Raw genomic sequence first — 17,836 nt, forward strand, 5'->3', positions numbered from 1 at the left:
TTTCGCAGTAGCTGAGCATTGTAAGGCACAATTTTTTAGTAGCAGTTTTATCAAACTTGTCTTCCAGAATACAGACAGCACTCCAGTTTGCTTGTATCAGTCAAACAAAAAAACTTCTTTTATTAATCATTTAGCTTAACTGTTGTTCTTGGTATACCTGAAAATGCCTCATATTAGCCAAACACCTGGATAGACAGTAATCAAGCAATTATATATTAGCAAACCTTGTTGTGTACCTTACCAAAAAAATACCTTACAAAAAAAAAAAAACCCCAAAACCCCAACCCCAAAAAAACCAACACCCAAAAAACCCCCCAAAAAGCAAACCAAAAAACAGCAGTGCTTTTTCTGTAGCATGTCTCACTGTTTCTGTGCCTGGTAATAATTTTGGTTTTCCCTTTTCTTGAGGAATGAGACTGTTTCTTTTCGATTAGATTGTCAGCCTTGACTATTTATTCTTTTGAATGTGTGGCTTGGTGCAGGGAAGGGGGGATTTAGCACAAATCTGTTGGCATGCAGCAAGAAAAAAATGAAAGCTCTTTAATCAGCCTTGGCTATGAACTTAAACCAACGTGACATGGCCAATTGGTCTTGTTGAAGTTGTTCTTAATATTGACCTTTTTCTTTATTTTGTATTATGGTAGCAGCTAGGAAGCCTAATAAAAAGAAAAAATCAGGATCCTCTTGTGAGCACCATAGAGCTGATTTATGAGTCACTGACTCAGAGCTCTGGGCAGAGGCCCACTTTCCTCTTCCTATGGGGACTGAAGCATAAGAACAGAAGGGAAAAAAGGAGTGGGATATAAGGCAGCATGGGGAGCAGAAGAGGTAGCTCTCATTATAACCTCTGGGTACATAGAAACTGTGAGAGTCTGCTGTGACTTTTGGAATGCAGAAAGTTGAGAGGGATGGCTAGTTGGAAAGCACAGCCTGGGTTGTTGGATTGGAAGGGATTGCACTGGCTAGAAGCTAAACACAGGTTTGTAGAAGTTGGAGGTACAAGGAGTTTGGGGAGAGGGGACAGTGTTGTAGGGGCTCTTATGCTGGGGTGTTGGGCTGCTTGGAGATTGGCAGTTTGTGTCTGGTGGGAACAGTGGGAGGTGGTGGGAGGACACATAAACAGGAAGAGGAGCTAGTGTAAAATATTTGAGAACCTCCGGCTTGGAAAGATGCAATAAAAATTGAGCAAAACTGAAGTTCACAGCTTGCTGGTTGCTTAGTCATTGTCAGCTGGAATTGCTTTGCACTAGACTGGCAGAGACAGGTTGCAAGAAAGAATTTAAGAGCAGGGTTATCAGCTGTAAGAATTTTTATTTTGTTCCTTTGTTTAGAAGGTTGTTCTTTTTTCTCCCCACACTGAAGAAAGCATGTATGTGGCTTGAGGGCAGGCAGAAGAACAAAGGTGACATTTGTCCATTTCCTGTTGAAAATAGGATTATCTGGCCTTTTGTATTTCAGTTTAGTCTTGCAATTTATAAGGCTCTCTTTAAAAACAAAAAAATAATAATAAAAAAGCCATGAACATTGCTATATACAGTGACATCAAAGAGGTGAGTCAGTATCTGCTGCGTAGCCTGACAAAGTGGATCAAAACCTTTGTAATGAAAATGAACAAGAGAAAAAGGATAATGAGGAGACAGTAGACATCAGCTAGATTGTGGAATGTGGTGGGAGGGAAAGTGCTCTTCTTTTTTTGAAAGACTTTTCTGTAATTGAAGTAACTTTAAAAAAAAACCAAAGAAACCTTTCAAAAATCAATATTGAAACAAGGCCATTATATCCTAGTTCCCTAACAAATAGGGAGGAAAAAATCAGTTGAGCCTTGGAAAATATGTGGAAGCCTCAACAATAGAGTGTTTACTTTAAGAAAACAGTTTCATATCCCTTAAATGGCAATTCCAAAGAGTTTTGCTTTCATTGTCTTTTTTTTTTTTAATTGGAGGCAAATAATTAGAATCATAGAATCGTTTAGGTTGGAAAAGACCTTTAAGATCATCCAGTCCAACCATTAACCTACACTACCAAGTCTACTCTAAGCCAATAAAATTAAATTGCAAATTTAGCAATAAAATTAAATAGCTTGCTATTAATTTGAGCAAGGAGATCTTCATGCTGCTACTGTCTGACTGGACATTACATTTACAAATAGTATTTACAATGAAGTTATTTTTTGGATTATGTGTGCTTTTCTTTGCGTATATTAGAGAAGTGTGGTGTGTGAGAGAGAGATCACCTTTGGTTCCTGTTTTTCTGTTGCTGTGTTCTGCTGCACGAGGACATAAGCTATAATTCTCAAAACAAAGCATATATATTCTCTTCTCCTGTCTTTTGAGTGATCATCCAAATGGAAGTAAAATAGAAGCCTTGAAACTGATGGAGAAACCTCTGCTTATAAAAGCACTTCATTTCTTTCTTCTGGGCTAATCTTTGATATATCTTGACGTGTCTGAACTTCTTAACTCAAAGGAATAAATATTGCCTCCTTCCATTTATTTATTTTTTTAAATTGCAAATACATTAACTTTCCATGATCATTGAGTAGCTATCATCCATCATGATGGGTGGGTAGGATGAGTGGTACTGAGAGCCCTCTCAGTACAAACACAACAAAGTTGCATTCCTTTCAGGTACATCTTAATATCTCCTCTCCAGTATTCCCTCCCTCAGATGTTCATAAGTGGAGTCAGGTCCCAAGAGATGAAGAGATCTTACTTTCAAAGAAAGTCCAAATTGTTTGAAAATCTCTCTCGCCTTTGGAGACCAGAGTGAGACACTTAATTAAATATTAGTGGCTGTGAAGAAGAAAGAGGGAAAAAAACCCTGAGTTCTTTTGTGTAGCTGCCTGGCTCCAAGTGAGAGCTTGAGAGCAAGCTGAGCATTGCGTGATTCAAAAAGAAATTAGATTCTGATGTGGAAGTAGATGTCTGAGTGAAGGGCTGTGTTCTGCCATTCATTTCCCACGATACGTTATGAACGTATATATACTGGGGCCCTGAAACAGTCTCTTCCAGTTTGAAGCACACTGTGTACCGTGAGATTATCTGCATTCTACTGAACATAAAAACTATTGTGGATTAGCACTCCAGAGTAGATGCCGAGTTTTCAAAATCTCCTCTTGTAGAGGATACTTGAAATTTGGAAGCCTTTGAGTGTATGGATTTTCAGGGTCTGCGGAGTTGCTTAAATAAGTCTGATGGATCTGACTTGCTTTAGTAAGCCAGTATTCAGCAATGAAAATGTGCTTCTGTGTGAAAACTCATAAATTTTTTTATATGGTGACTGCACCCTCAACCATGCAACCTTGTGCAATTAAGCTGATGACTGGTACGAGTAGGAGTGGTGAAAATCAAAAGATTAACCTTCATCTGCCTGTCAACATAATTGTTACTTTTGCAGGTCATAAACTTCTGTCAGACAGCATATTCACCAATACCACCTTGTTTGTTTGTTTTTGTTAGTATTGTGGGACACTAGAAAAGGATGATGACTAGATAAACTGTTGTAATCCTAAACATCTTGTGGTTCCTGTCCTCATAAGTCTCCTCTCTGGTGACAAATTATGTGAAATTTTATAGTAGGGATAAAACTTTTCATATTATTTTTAAAAAGAAATTCAGCTTTCTTTGGTATCCACAGTAACAAGTGCAGAAATTCTGAGGTTTAAAAAAAAAAAAAGTTTTTGACATTGGAAATGTTAGAAGCAGCACTGTGTTCTTCCTTAAAAATACTTTTTTGTATCCGACTCTGTGGTATGTTACTGAATTCATTGATCATTAGACTAACTAATTCTTCTCTAGGTACCAAATACAGAGAATAAAACATGGGGAGGAATAGCTAGCTGTTTACACACAAGCATGATCCGTCAGCCTCTTATGTTTTGCAGTTGGGTTTGTTGTGGGGTTTTTTTAATTTGTTTTGTTGGCTTCTTTTTTAAGAAAGCTGCTGGTGGAGCAAAGTCAGAGGTCTCAGAAGGAGTAATGCTTGTAGAATGGGGTAGCTGACTCACTGTCTCAGAGTATTTGCGAAGAAAAGCCTTCAGCAATTGGAAGGTGCAAATCGAGTGAAGATGCACAGTTGATGCAGCTGCTGACAAGGGAAGTAGGAAGCAAGAGATTAACATCAGTGTGGCGGCTCAAGGTTTGCAGGTGAAGTAAAACTATTTCAGTTAGAGGTACTCTAGCTGGTAGAAATCTCCTAAGCACTGAGGTTCTTGGGTACAGTTGTGCTTTCAGGATAGAGCCGCTGAGACAGACTGGAGGGATGGGCATAATACATCTGTGTGTAGCCATGATCTGCTCTGCTCTCATTTCACATAGGAAGGTGCTGTACACCACTATTTGAGAGCTGTGTACTGTAGCTATCCTAAAGCAAACTAAAATTGTTCTAACATACTCTGAAAGATGACGGCAGCCTAATACTGGATTCTCTGTTATATCTAAATATCCAGCAGTCATCAGTGTGAGATACAGGATGCTCTCTGATATGATGAGAAATACAGGGAGAATACATTCAATAAGTACTTGTAGGGAATTATGGCCATGTGACATGCAATAGTTGAACGTTGCCTGTCGTAGTGTATAGGGTAAATCCAAGAAAGGAAAAGAGAAAATATAAATGAGAGAATACTAAAAGAAGATGTGACTACTAAACAAAGTTTAAATTGCACCATGAGATTTGGGTTGGTTTTTTTTCCCCTGTGATGAAAGGCTTTATGTATCATGTGATGAAGGTTTGCAGAGGTGGAAAGAGGCTACCAGGTACCACTAGCAAGTGAAACAAATTTTCAGTTAGTGATTGACAGTTCAATGGCAAAAGATATTTCTCTGCTATAGGAAAAGTGTTCAAAACTTGACGTGTATATATGTGTCTGTACACACACATATATAGGTATAAATATATATAAATATATGTATACCCATGTATTATAAATTTTAAGCCATTTTAAATGTACTACAGGCTATGTAGATAAGTTAATATTGAAAAATGGAATCTATACAGGATGCAGATTATTCCTTATGAAAATAAAATTTTAGGAGTAAGAGTTTTCTCTTCATTGGGAATCATATACAAAGCAGAAGTTATGAGGGAAGAAGTAATTTTAATCCATTTTCCTGAGACTGAAAAAGAAAAAATAATCCGCTGAGTCTTAAATTGTAGAGTTTAACTATTGATTTCCTTCTAGAAATAAAGATGAAAAAAAAATCCAGAGTTCAAAGACTAGATACAGAGACTTTGTAAAAATTACCTTAAAAATACAGTGAGGTAAGAAGGAAATAGTATGATGACTTAACTAAAAATAAGATTTTTATCTTCACAGGATTTAAGACCTAACATAGACACATTCATTTCTGTTTATAAAATTTTCAGTACAATGCGTACTTTAACTCTTGAACGAATTGGGAAAACATAGAAAATGAAAGTAAGTAATTTGAAAGTGCTCAAAAATGCGTGTACCTATGTGACTTCTGCTTTTATAAGGCTTTTTGGCAGTGTCCGGTTTTTTGGAGCTGAAAGTGTTAATTAAGGCTGTGAAGTTACTGTCCTCTTACGTCCTATTAGGTGTGCTGCTGTATAGATGTGCATTGATTAATCTGTCAGTAGCAAAGTATTGAACTAAACCAGCGTGTTTCTCTTCTGTCTCCCATGCTGGTAGTATTGAATGCATTGATCATTCAAGTTTAGGAGGTGGATGTGTTACAATTCTAGTGTAAAACTTACATAAACCCCATATGCTCTGAAGTTACAGTTTTGCATGTAGATACTCAAGGTGGATGTTACTATATATATGTGTGTGTGTGTGTATAGTATCTCTGGAATTGCAAAACTAAAACTACACTGGTTTTAAGGCTTTTCTGTGAGCAGATTAGATTTCGAGGCATTTTTTGTTTTATTTTTATTTTTAGTCTGTTTAAAAAAATCTTCCTTATTGAAATAATCGAGCAATTTATCATCTTTAAGATGAAAGGCAAACTGAATTCCAAATAACTGATGAACAGCTATCAAAATTAATTCAGTTTAGAAAGTCATACCTGTAGCTAAGTTGGAGGCTCAGTTGTTAAGGCTGAAGATAACTGGCTGGGTTGGTTGGTTTGTTTTTTTTCAAATCTTTTCAACATTCCAGTTATGATTCAGAGACAAATGTACTATGTGCTTATCCTCCAGTGCCTCCCTGAAAAATCAATTCAGAGTAAAATCTAAGAGGTGAAAAATCATGATCTTCCCTTGAGTAGAAGTTTACCTGCTTAATGCATGTTGCACTACAATGAAATCTGGCATGGCTCTTTCGGGTAGAAAGCCTGTCCCATCATTATGAGCCAAAACTCTTGGTTCACTTCCTGAGCATTCCCCCCAGTTTCCAGAAAAACTGTCTGTCTTACCAAAAATGTAATTAACAAGTTAGAATGGAATATAAATTTATGGAGGGTAACACTTGTATCTTTATCTGATAATTTTGACTGCTAGAATACCTGAAAAAAGCCACATGAGAGTGTTTACTTTGTCCGTAAAACTTCTTTTCCACAACATCAGATTAAAAAAACTACCATTAGCTGATCAGTAAGCCCTGTCTCTCCAGCCGGCACAGTCAAGAGGTTATTTGCCACAAATGGATTGTTTGGCCTTTCCATGAAATGTGAAATATGGAAGGAAGTATTGAGAACATATTGTGAAGTGATGAACAGTGACTTTCAGCCACCGTATCCTTTCTGTCTGGAAGAGGGTTGATGACAGGCTTTCTGTGATCATTCTTGCTGTTATAATCAGTTTGTTCAAATTGGCTTTTCCTTTTCCTGTAGTTGTCATCGTTCTGCTACAAACCTACTTCATCACACAGAGAGCTCTCAGCAGACCAATTGTTTTGCTATGTTCAGAGGCCAGTGCAAGATTGAGGGCCCAATCTGTGGTGCTTACTGATATAATTTCCCATCCTTCTATGGATCCAAAATCTTTGTTTAAAAATTCTGTCTGTACACTCTGCTTTTGTCCTGAACATTGCAGAGGAAGGGCTGGCTCGTAGGATTATGATTTTCTGTTGTGTGGCGTGGCTTCATTGTCCATCGAATAAAAGTTATAAATCCTTTACCTGCAGTTCTTATTGTAATGCAATTATTTGATGATGGATAACTGGCTGGTATAAAGTATATAGGCAAAAGCATCTATAGCTCTTCGGCAGTGTGTTTTAGTGGAAGGACTGGCAGAGAAAAGGATTAGGTTATAGCAGCAGTATACAGTAAACTGTCAAGATCTTCAGCCTCATGCTTTTCCCGTGTATAATAAATCTGTCTCATTGTATGCTTATGTGGATTAAACTGAAGTCTTCAGTGGCTCTGGTTTTAAGGATAAGGCAGCCTGGGCTACAAATGCCACTTATCAATGGCTCTCCTTGAAGACAGACATTCTCAGAGGGCTGCTGGTTAAACCTGCAAATCTCTATCAAGATGCAGTTCTTCACCTCCCCTCCTTTCTTTTAAAGAAGAATGAACTGAGTGCCCATCCTTTGCCCTGCTTTTGGAGGGCTTTTTAAAATCATGAGATGTACTGTTCTTCTTGTTACTGAGAGGCTGTTTGTTCTGGGTTTGAGACTGAAGCAAGAATCCTTCACCTGCCTCTAGATCATGGTAACCAGCTTCCCATTCATGGGCCTTGGTCCCCTTTTTGCTGGAGTGCTTCAGAGGTGAGGAAGAACTGGTCTGCATGAACTGTTTTGGGGTCAACAGACCATTCCTTGTTTCTGAGACTGTCATTCCTCTCCTGTTTTGGTAACTGGGTATACATGCATGCCACATGACACTGTGCACACATTCACCTTTGGTCAGGTATGTAACCAGCAAGTGAGTGTCCATCCAGTCATATGATGGGATGTGTGCATGTACCTCAGGCCATTCAGTAAGAATGGATGTGCTGATCACATGAGTTTTCAGTCATGCAATGGAGAACTGGCTGTGGTCTATGACCTGCCTAGGACCAGCATCCTTGCTCTGACAGAAAGTCTGGGCACCACAGCTCGCAGTCATTCATTGTTTTATACACTTCATCATTCTCTTGTGTGTTCATCTTTTCTCTAAGGCATAAGGTATTTTCATAGGTCATTTTATATGAAAACTATGTTTTAGGCCTTATATCATTACTTCTGGTCTGTTTCGAACCTCTGTTTCCTGCATCTTGTGTAGCTCCTGGGAAGGCTCAGTCATCCACCCCTGCAGAGCCCTTTCCAGATGCCTGTTGTCTTAGTGAAACCACATAGTTAACCCTGTATTTCCTTAGCTATATGAACTTAAGACATCTGCTTTTTTAACAATGGCTGTATATTCATCAATACCTTCACTGACTTTCTCAGGTCCCTTGGGAAACTGGCGCATGTGACTTAGTGTTGCAACAAGTTACTTGGGAGGCTTTGTGTTGTCCCATCTAGACCGTGTGTAGGTATCTTTATTATTCTTCCAGAAGTTATAATGTGGGTCCTCCATGATAAAGTGCACTTTGCCATATCTGCACTGCATGCCTAAACCCGTTTTTTGCCTATCTCTGATCACTGATGCTTAGATAACAGCTCTCAGCCCGGCTCGCTCAGCTTCTGTAAGAGTGTGCTCTGTTCCACATGTACAGAGAACATGCTGTAAGGAAGTGAGCACTGCTTGCGGCCCTCAGTACATAATTCACCATGCTTTTGAATAACCAGTTACTGCAGAATCATCCATCCTAAATTCATGCCAGGTGAAAGCTGCATGCAGATACCTTTCCTAGTACTCAGTAGTCACACATGTAAACAAAAGAAAGACATGAAGAAAAAGAAGAGTTATGCTTAATCTACTTGCACAGAGTTTGAATTGGAAATGCATGTGTGTGTATCTGTCTAGAGAGACTTGTAGATGTATTCCTGACACAGAAAGACAGAATCTTTGACAAGGTATGCTTTACACGTCAAATTGTGTTCATTCAAGCAAGCAAACTCTCCTCCTCGTGTAGTGTGCTGTTTTTAATAAAAATCTGGTTTGTCCATTCCCCTGGGCCTTTTTGGTACTGAAGGCAGCAGTTTTATGAGACAAGCAGAGCCAAACTAAGCAGTTGCTGCCATGGAAAGGAGAGATGTCCCATCTGTCTTCTCATGCTCCTGGATTATCTAACACCATCCCGTCCTGTTGGTTAAGTCAGTCAGCATCTTCACCCATCTGACCTTGTGGTTAGGTGATTGCACTCACTAATCTGTCATGGGGGGAAAAAACCTGTAAAATAGAGATTAGTTTTCTTTTAGGTTAGCTAACCTAATCAGCTTTACTATTCACTCAGGCAAATGCCAAACCAAGCGTGAAGGTGGAGACACACTGATGGAGGAGAAGGGAGAAATGGGAGGGTGCAGTTTTGCTGCAGTCAAGCTTATCTTACAGCTGATTGCTAATGAAAAATGTTGTTGCGCTGCTTCAGCCTTTCTCTCTGCCACTGCCTTGTGCATGCTGGCTGCCTTGTACATTGTGGCACTCCTCTGCCCAAGCAGTGAGCTGGTTCAGGCAGCGAAAGAGAAAACTTTATTTTGTGGCATAATATTTTTTTTTTTTTTTTAGTCATTTAACTCATTGAACTAGCTCACTACTGGGACAGATGAGCAAAACAGAAGCAGTAGGTCAGGAGTAACGTGATGAAGGACAGACTCCTCTGTGGTGATGATTAGGTGTTAGCTCAACTTGGCAGCAAGTCTAGAGTGCTCGGCAGGGGGCCAGTGCCATGCTAGTAAGCTGCATGGGCCTGCCCCTCCCTTGTGCTGCCACTGGCGTGACTTGGGGATAAATGCTTTGCTTCCCAATCAGTTTTCAGCTATATTGGTCCCCAGTGAACTGGCCGTGCTGGTCACCAGGTTGTTATTCCTAGCCCAAAGGAGAGAGCTAAGCAGGGTGATTTAAGGCAATGCTAGAACATCCCTTTTAGTCATGGGCCATAACTGGATCAGCTGCAGCCAGCCATAAAGATGCATCCTCCTATGTCTGATATCTGTCTCATTGCAAAGGGTTTCTTCTTCTCACTGGAAAACTACAGCACATACTCTGTACAGTAGTGGTGTACCTGATATAATGGTCTCTTTCAGCTGCTTGTAATTGCCTCGTTACCACCTCTCAACTTAGACTAGATGTTGGTGTATTTAACCACTTCAGTGAGACAATGGCTTAGAGGTAATTCATGTGCAATATTTGTCTTTGAAGGACTATATAACATTCACTTTACCAAGATGAATGCTCTTGATTTTGTAATAACAACTTAGTGCATCCCTGTAGAATATCAACCCTTTCACTGTTTTGCTAGCTGTTCATTTGGGAGTTGCAAGGCAGCAATGCAAATCCCTAATGTCACATTATTGTCCTTTTTCTTCATGGAATCCAACTTTGGTTGCAATCATGGAGACTACAGTTATTATGGGCATTTACCATTACAAAAGTAGTGTTTTTTCAACAGTCTGGGGATTCCTTTTTCTGAGGTCGTGTTCTTCTTTAGTAGGATGGTTTCATTCTGTCAGATACTAAAATACAAATGTTCCAATATTGTTATAGTGTTATACTGCAGTTAAGTCTTTGTTTACTAAAACGCTTGTGCATGTGACGCGCTCTTAAAACAGTTTCACTGGTGTATATCAGAATTCACTGTACGCTGGATTTTCTTTGTTTTACTGGGCATCAAAGCAGATTTTCTCTGTAGAACTCTGAGCAGCTGGAGGGACTTAGCAGGATTTTTCTTCAACATCAAATCTCTTGAGAAGGACAAAACTTTGGACCTCAGCGAAAATCAAGATTTAACATGCAGTTGGTTCACTCAGAGACAGGATACTAAGTTGACTGGATTGTCTGGAAAGTTTGTATTACAGCAGTATGAAAAGTAGAATTTAATTGGCTAATCTATCACTTTGCATGAAGAGACAGGGAAGTTTTCCTTAAACCAAAACGGCAATTAAGAGATATGAGTTTTATGAATGTACTAGGCCTGGCTGTACTCTCTTATTACATTTAATGGGTTTAAAATGACCTTAGCCATCTCACTGCTTCCTCAATTATTCTTTTCTTTTTTTAAACTTACAGTAATTACAGCTCAGCTATGATCTACTTCCATTATTCTGCTCAGCTTTTAATTTTATAAAATAAGCTGATGAGCTGTTTTATTGATACAAACATTATATTATAGAGTTTCATGAATGGATTTATGCACAGTTTATTTGTTTATACTTAAAAGCAAAGACCCAACCTTTAGTTTTAGGAAAGAGGCAGAGAGTGTGCCAAATATTATTTTAAGATATAAAACCTTTAATTTTGCGTATCAATAAGGATTCTGATTTTTCAGCATTGCTAATGTATGATGCTTATAATAGTAAGTTTGGTTGATAGGTTGGGTTGTAGATATAACAAGCATATTACATATCTGATCTAGCCTTGCTGCTTTTTCTTTCTACTAGCCTCTAAACCTATTGCAAAACAGTAAAATGTGAATAAAAAGTAGTGGAGTCTTTCAGTCCCAACTCCAGGTTGAGTCAATACTAAGACTCTGGTACAGAGTGAGTAAACTGAGGCAATTAATGTTTGAGAGGTGCACTTCTATTAGTGAGTGTGATATTCTAGAAGGTTGATAGGGAAAATGTAATTTCATTCTTCGCAAACCCAGAAGTTAACATTTTAGCTGTCTGTAGTTGTCCTTTGGTGGTGACAAGCTTCTGCAGAGCAACACTTCAGGAATGTTGTTTCTGAATCGGCAGGGAAATTCCTGATATTGGAGTTTATTATACTCATTCAAATAGTGTCATTTCTATTCTGTGGGAAGTTCTGGGCTTTTAAGGAGGATGGAGAGCTTTCGACTTTAAGAAAAAATAACTTTGCAGAAAGAAAAGAAGAAAAAAATTATTTTATCATTAAATAGTAATTAAAAAAAAGCTATTAAAAATAAAATTGAGCTTGAAAGCTTAGTGCAGAGTCTTTTGACTCAGCTGCGACTCCCCATTCCAAGAAGTCTGTAGAAGTGGGTGCTTGTGAGCTCTGTTGGCAAGAACCTGATGTGCTTGGAGGCATTGGCTCCACGACAGTCAGTGTGGTAGAAGCACCTCTGTAGCAAACATACGAGCTTTCCAGCAGTCCCTTAGGAAAGCTGGTGAAATGCTAGATGTAGTTCTGTCAGTATTCTGCGTGTATTTTGCTAGAAATTCCTCAAAACCTGTATGTTAACATGTCCATGAACTGGCATTTTTCCACTGCAGCCTATTAATCTGGAGAATTCTTTGTAGGTTCTTAATACTTAGTACATATTCATCCCTTTCCATAGCTGTACCTCTTCTGGTCACTGCTGTTGTTCAAGGAAGAGCCTACAGCAATTGTCAGGAAGACCTTGCCCTCAGGTGTTACAAGGTTTTGTTTCAGGAGGTGAAGAATTTACATTGTATGTTTGATCTTGCAGGAATTCTTCAATGGGTGAAGCTGATAGACAACTTTGAGGCTGAGTATGAGTATGTCACCAATGAAGGAACAGTGTTCACTTTCAAGACAAACCGCCATTCTCCAAATTACCGGTTAATCAACATTGACTTCGGTGACCCAGAGGAATCCAAATGGAAAGTTCTTGTCCCTGAACATGAAAGAGATGTTCTAGGTAAGACTTCATGTGAAGTATAAGACTTTTTCTTCTGCTGTTTTCAAATTAATTCAGTAATTAGGCTATTGAATGATCTTGTACAAACTTTCTTACTTTTTTCCCGTGTTTAAACTTTGTTTAGGATTTGTGATTAAAAGACCTGCTGAGACTCAGATCCAGGATCCATTTCTCTCTCTCTCTCCCTCTCTCTCCCCCCCCCATAGTGAAGTTGCTTTATCTGTCCTTGTTTTAGTTCTGTGTTTGTAGGAAATGAGGGGAAAGTATTTTCCTGCTTCATGTCAGTGTAGTAAACATTTACTAGACAGGCGGGCATTACAGCAACAGGGACTTTGTAAGCTAGAAGAAGGGATAGAGCAAGTCTGGCAGTAGCACAGCACACTATGAACAGAGTTGGTCAGAGTTTGAGACAGGATTTTCTGTTGTTCCTGGGATAAGAGGAGTAGACAACACTTGAAAAAAGGCCTCAGGAAAGTTGAAGGGCATGGAATTCCCAAAGTATAAAAGCAAGTTCAAAACGTAAATCTGTGGGTTTGATACAATTAAAATAAAGGTGTCTTTTTTTTAATCCCATAATTTTTGGGAAAATTCTGTTAAAACTTAGAATTAGTTTCAGATAATACAGAAAAACCTCTTCTCAGCTGTTTTGGACAGGTGCTTTGTGTGATTGATTTGTGTACATTCAGTAACTTCTGTCTTTGCACAATAAAACAAACCTATTTGACGACTATTCCAAATTCCTCTTAAGATCTTGCTTTTCAAGACACCTAAAAAAAAACCAACTTAATTTCTGTCTGCCTTTCACTATGTGTCCTGCATGATTTCTGGCACAGCCTGGACGAGGTGTGTCCCCAGTGTGACATAAATGGTGACTCTGAGCACACACAGAGAATTGTAGTGATGTTACAAACAACCGGGGATCTAGAGTATTACAAGAGTTTTGGTAAACACAAAAGTAGCAAAATAGAGCTTGGTGAAACACAAAGCTCTTTCTTAAGATTGTGAACTCTTCCAATCAGGAGCCACCTGCATCTTAAATGAAGTACTTTTACCTTGTCCCTGCTCATTGCAGGGTGTTTGGACTAGATGACCTTTAAAGGTCCCTTCCAACCCAAACCGTACTATGAGTCTATGGTTCAAGTCCTAAGCAGAGAATAAATAATAGGTGTAAGTGAAAAATTGCTTTCAAGTCTAACTTCTGATTGCATGTGAATTTGCTGACAGTCTGTGAAGCTGTGCTTAAGTTACAAGGAACAGCAATTTATAAAGTGGGACCAAGATGAAGTATTGACTTTGGGGATAGAGAGTGTCCAAATAGAATGGGACAGAAACATATGATTGACATGAAATGCGGTTACCATGTGTGGATTTACCTGAGATGTGGTCTAGGCAGCCAAAGGAGCTTTGACCAGTGGCTGTATCAGCACTGACTGTATATTCCTTCCCAGTAAGATAAAGGCCACGTCCGCTCTTCACTGTGATGCAGTATTTAGCTCGACTCCATTTTGTTTTCATTCTAAAGGCAAAGTTGTGCTGAGTACATGTTTGTGCACATGCAAAAAAAACTCTATTGCATGCAACACTCCTTTAATGGATTACATATGACAGCCTTGACTGTACAAACATAACAAGAACTGCATTTAGAAAATGGAAAGTTTGGAGAAGTGGGTTTGCTGAGAGCACTAACCTTCAGACCGTAGACACAACAGGCATTCAGCTCTTAAACATTTGAAGACAAACATAATCTGTCATATAAAACCATCAGAGTGACTTTCAGGAGTCTATTGTGTGCCATTAAGCTTCTACTGTATTTGAATGTGAAGCCAGAGTAGGCAATATGTTCACTTCTCTCTCTAGCTTTTTGGAGTGGTACGTAAAGGAATTGGGTTAAACTAACAAATGAAAGTGCCTCCATAAGAAGATGAGTTATAAGCAGATCTTAGCGCTACAGTAAAGTAAGTTTGAATTGTTCAGTTGCTTCTTTGTGGCAGACACTTGCAAATTAGTGTTATATCCTCAGCACCAAGATAAGGGAGTTTTATCATGTTCAGGAGGTTGTAGCCCTGAATAAATAAAAAAACCCCACCCTGCTCATTCACTTGATGAAGTCAGCAAGCAAGCCAGTCTCTGTGTCATGTTGTTTTAATCATTCCAAGATTTCGTTTAGAAAGACATAATTATAGCAGAAGGCAGTTAATAATTCATTGTCTTGAAAACCTTGCAGTCAAGCGAATTTGATGGTGAGTGATCCAGAGATGACGATGTAATGAAATGCCTTCTGCAAAAGCTAGGACAGCAGTGATTCAAAGGGTAAATGAGTATTGAATGAAATTTAAGGGGGGCCTCAGAACATATTGGGGTGTGATGAGACTCTCTTCCCCCCCTTCAGAGTTTGTTTATAAAGTGTTACTTTTAAGTTTCAGGGAGTCTAAAGTAGAAACATAGGAGAGAGTCACATCTAACATTGAAAGAGTGGTTCACATGACCACATAGCTCAAGTGGGTGTGCTGAATTAGTTAAAAGGCAGCTATGAAACTGTAAATGCAGACTGATCATTACAGACACTATGACCCTAATTCTAAGGCACAGGATAAATCTGCTGTCTTTAGAAGGTTAAATAAATTCTGAGAACGGTGACACCCCCCACAAGTGCTCAATACCAGTGGAGCAGGGCAGCTTGAGAGTAGCAGTTATAACTAGCCCTGTACTTGTGACAATGAAAAGAGAAACAGAATAGGTCTCCTAAGTAAGGAGAGCTGAGAAATAAGATGTATTCCTGAATGTGTCATAGATGAGGTGACTGATCTTGAACAATTCCTTAAATCTCAGTTGGCCATTTAACAAGCAGGGGCAAAGCTAGTAATGCTCCTGTACCTTGTACACACCTGCACACCTAAACTCAGTGCATGTAAAATAGTTCCCTTCCCTCAGCTACAATGTGCACTGCAAGTGAAAAATAGTATTTTTCTTCATACCTTTAACCTGCTAGCTAATTCATAAACGCTTAAGAGTTTGGGGAAGGGAGTTCCTGCAACTACAATGTTGTTATGCTCCAGCAGTGTGACAAAGATTTCTAGCTGCATTTTTACAAATTTAAACTCTAAAGGCAGATTTTGGGTCACTTTCCTATCCACGCCTGAAGTACACCAGTAAGTGGGGGGGGGGGGGGGGGGGGGGAAAGTCCCAGGCATTCTTTCAGATTTTATTTAATTCTTTTGAATGTAGCTTACAGTGGAAAATACAGCATGGAGACAATATACTGAGCAACCACCCAGAATTGTCAAATACATTGCGAGACAGAGTTATCTTTTGGCACTGTAGTGAAACTAGGAGGGAAAGTGTGGAATGAGTACCACAAAATTGTTGATCCTGAATGCCAGGGATGTGCATGGGTGTGAGTAATCCCTCATGTTCATCTCGGTCATCAGGACGCTTGTGCTCTCCGTTACCTCGTGATGTTTTTCAGAGTACCCATAGCTTTACACACTTGGGAGTTTTGCTTGCAAAGTGGACATGTGAAGGATTGTGTGACTGTTCTGAGGAGCAGCCGTGTGACCTTCTGTGTATAGCCCAGAGGAGGCACCCTGCGGAGACGGCTAGTGCAGAAGCGTGGCAGAGAGGAAGAAAATGGCTGCAACGCAAATGACCAGATTGATAAGCTTCTACTGTGAAATGTGTTTTAAAAAAAAAAAAAACAAAAAAAACAAACAAACACCAAAACCAAAAAAACCCAACAACAAAAAAAACCACCCTGGGATGTGGCTTAGCTCCAGCATTTCCCAGCAACAAAATGCACCCCCTACGGTCTGGCCAAGCCCGATACAGTCCCTCAAGTCCCTCAGTCACTGGGGACAGGGGGAAAGGATGTGGTCCAGGTGCATGTCCCTGACTGAAAGTTTTATTCTCCTGTGATAGGGCTTTTGTGTGTGTCTCTAATTCTGTTTACCATGGAAAACCTGCATCAGTGGCAGATGACTAAAGCTGGTAGGTTAATTAAGGAAGCATTGCTCCTGATGTTGCAGCTTCAGAACAGCTTTGCCCTCCCCCCCATCTCTCATTTGTATCTCTCATACTGAGAGGATGTGGGGTATAAAATCCTTGTCTTGTTGAAATTGTTAGGAGCTTTTCCATTAACTTAAACGTGGCAGGCTGTCACTGAGGATGGTGTCTCAGAGAGGACATATGCCTTTTCATATGTTGTGAGGACTCATCAACTTTTACTCACATGTTTCAGAATGATTCATGTTTTATTCTGTAAATTGCTCATGGCTTGCTTGCAAGTCTACCCGCAAGTAGCCTTGAGTGGTGGTTACAGGTCGTTTTAATTGAGATCAGCATGCATACCTGTTAATCTGCAGACACATTGAAGTTTATGGTTGTGTCCGTGATGACCAAAGAAACTAAAATGACCTTCCAGGTCTATTTGCCAGCTAAAGCTTTGATAGTCCATTAAAATATATTCATTCTTTGTTGAGTGGACACACAAGCACGTTGTGCAGCAAGTGACTCGGCAGTTTCTGTTGAAGACTTATGGCTACCTAGCTCTTTTAGCTTGGCAAGTTCTTCATCAACATTTCACCCTGCATCTGTCAAAGCATGTTTGTACTGTTGGACACTTAACGTGCTGGAACTACTTAACGTGCTGGAACTACTGCTGCAGAAACGAAAGGTCAGAACTGTCATATGTAATTAAGGTTAGTGGCACAGATGTTTGCTGTGAGGAGTCAACCTTTTTTTTCCTGAATCTATTTCAAAAGTTGTTCATAACAACATTGCAGGTGCTGAGTTAGCGGCATGTCTCTGCTACTCATGAAAGCTGTAAAAATAAAAGAGTTTTTGGAAAGTAGCAATATATGAATTTCTGAAAGGTTGAACTAGATCATTTCTTCTAGACATGGTTGAGCTTGGTTTTCTAGGCCTTGTTAAGAAGTATAATTCCTCTAGCACAAATTTAGCTATCAAAGAATTGTGTGTAACCTATTGTAGTCATTAAGGTGGCCACTGTCATCTTCAGAGAGAAATGGGCAGTACCAAGGATAATTCTTCACACCTGCTTTCAGTACCTATGAGTGCCTCCAAGTGTGTCCTAGGCTCAGGTTGGAAAAGGCAACCTCTATGTGCTTATTGTTTCATACAATAAATCCTTTGTCTGATGAGTATTGTAAGTATTCTGGAGAACAATTGATAAATTTAGGTGTAACTGTGAGAATAACCACTCTATTCGTTG

General features: G+C 39.3%; 1 protein-coding gene across 1 annotated transcript in view; it reads left to right on the top strand.

Moving 5' to 3' along the window:
- Positions 1-17,836, top strand: part of PREP (prolyl endopeptidase) — a 116,704-nt gene that overhangs the window by 45,403 nt on the left and 53,465 nt on the right. Inside the window, exon 8 of the mRNA XM_075707831.1 lies at positions 12,418-12,609. Coding sequence (XP_075563946.1) covers positions 12,418-12,609 — 192 coding nt within the window. The remainder of the gene's footprint in view (positions 1-12,417; positions 12,610-17,836) is intronic.

This window comes from Pelecanus crispus, chromosome 3 (assembly GCF_030463565.1).
Source record: "Pelecanus crispus isolate bPelCri1 chromosome 3, bPelCri1.pri, whole genome shotgun sequence".
NCBI lineage: Eukaryota > Metazoa > Chordata > Aves > Pelecaniformes > Pelecanidae > Pelecanus > Pelecanus crispus.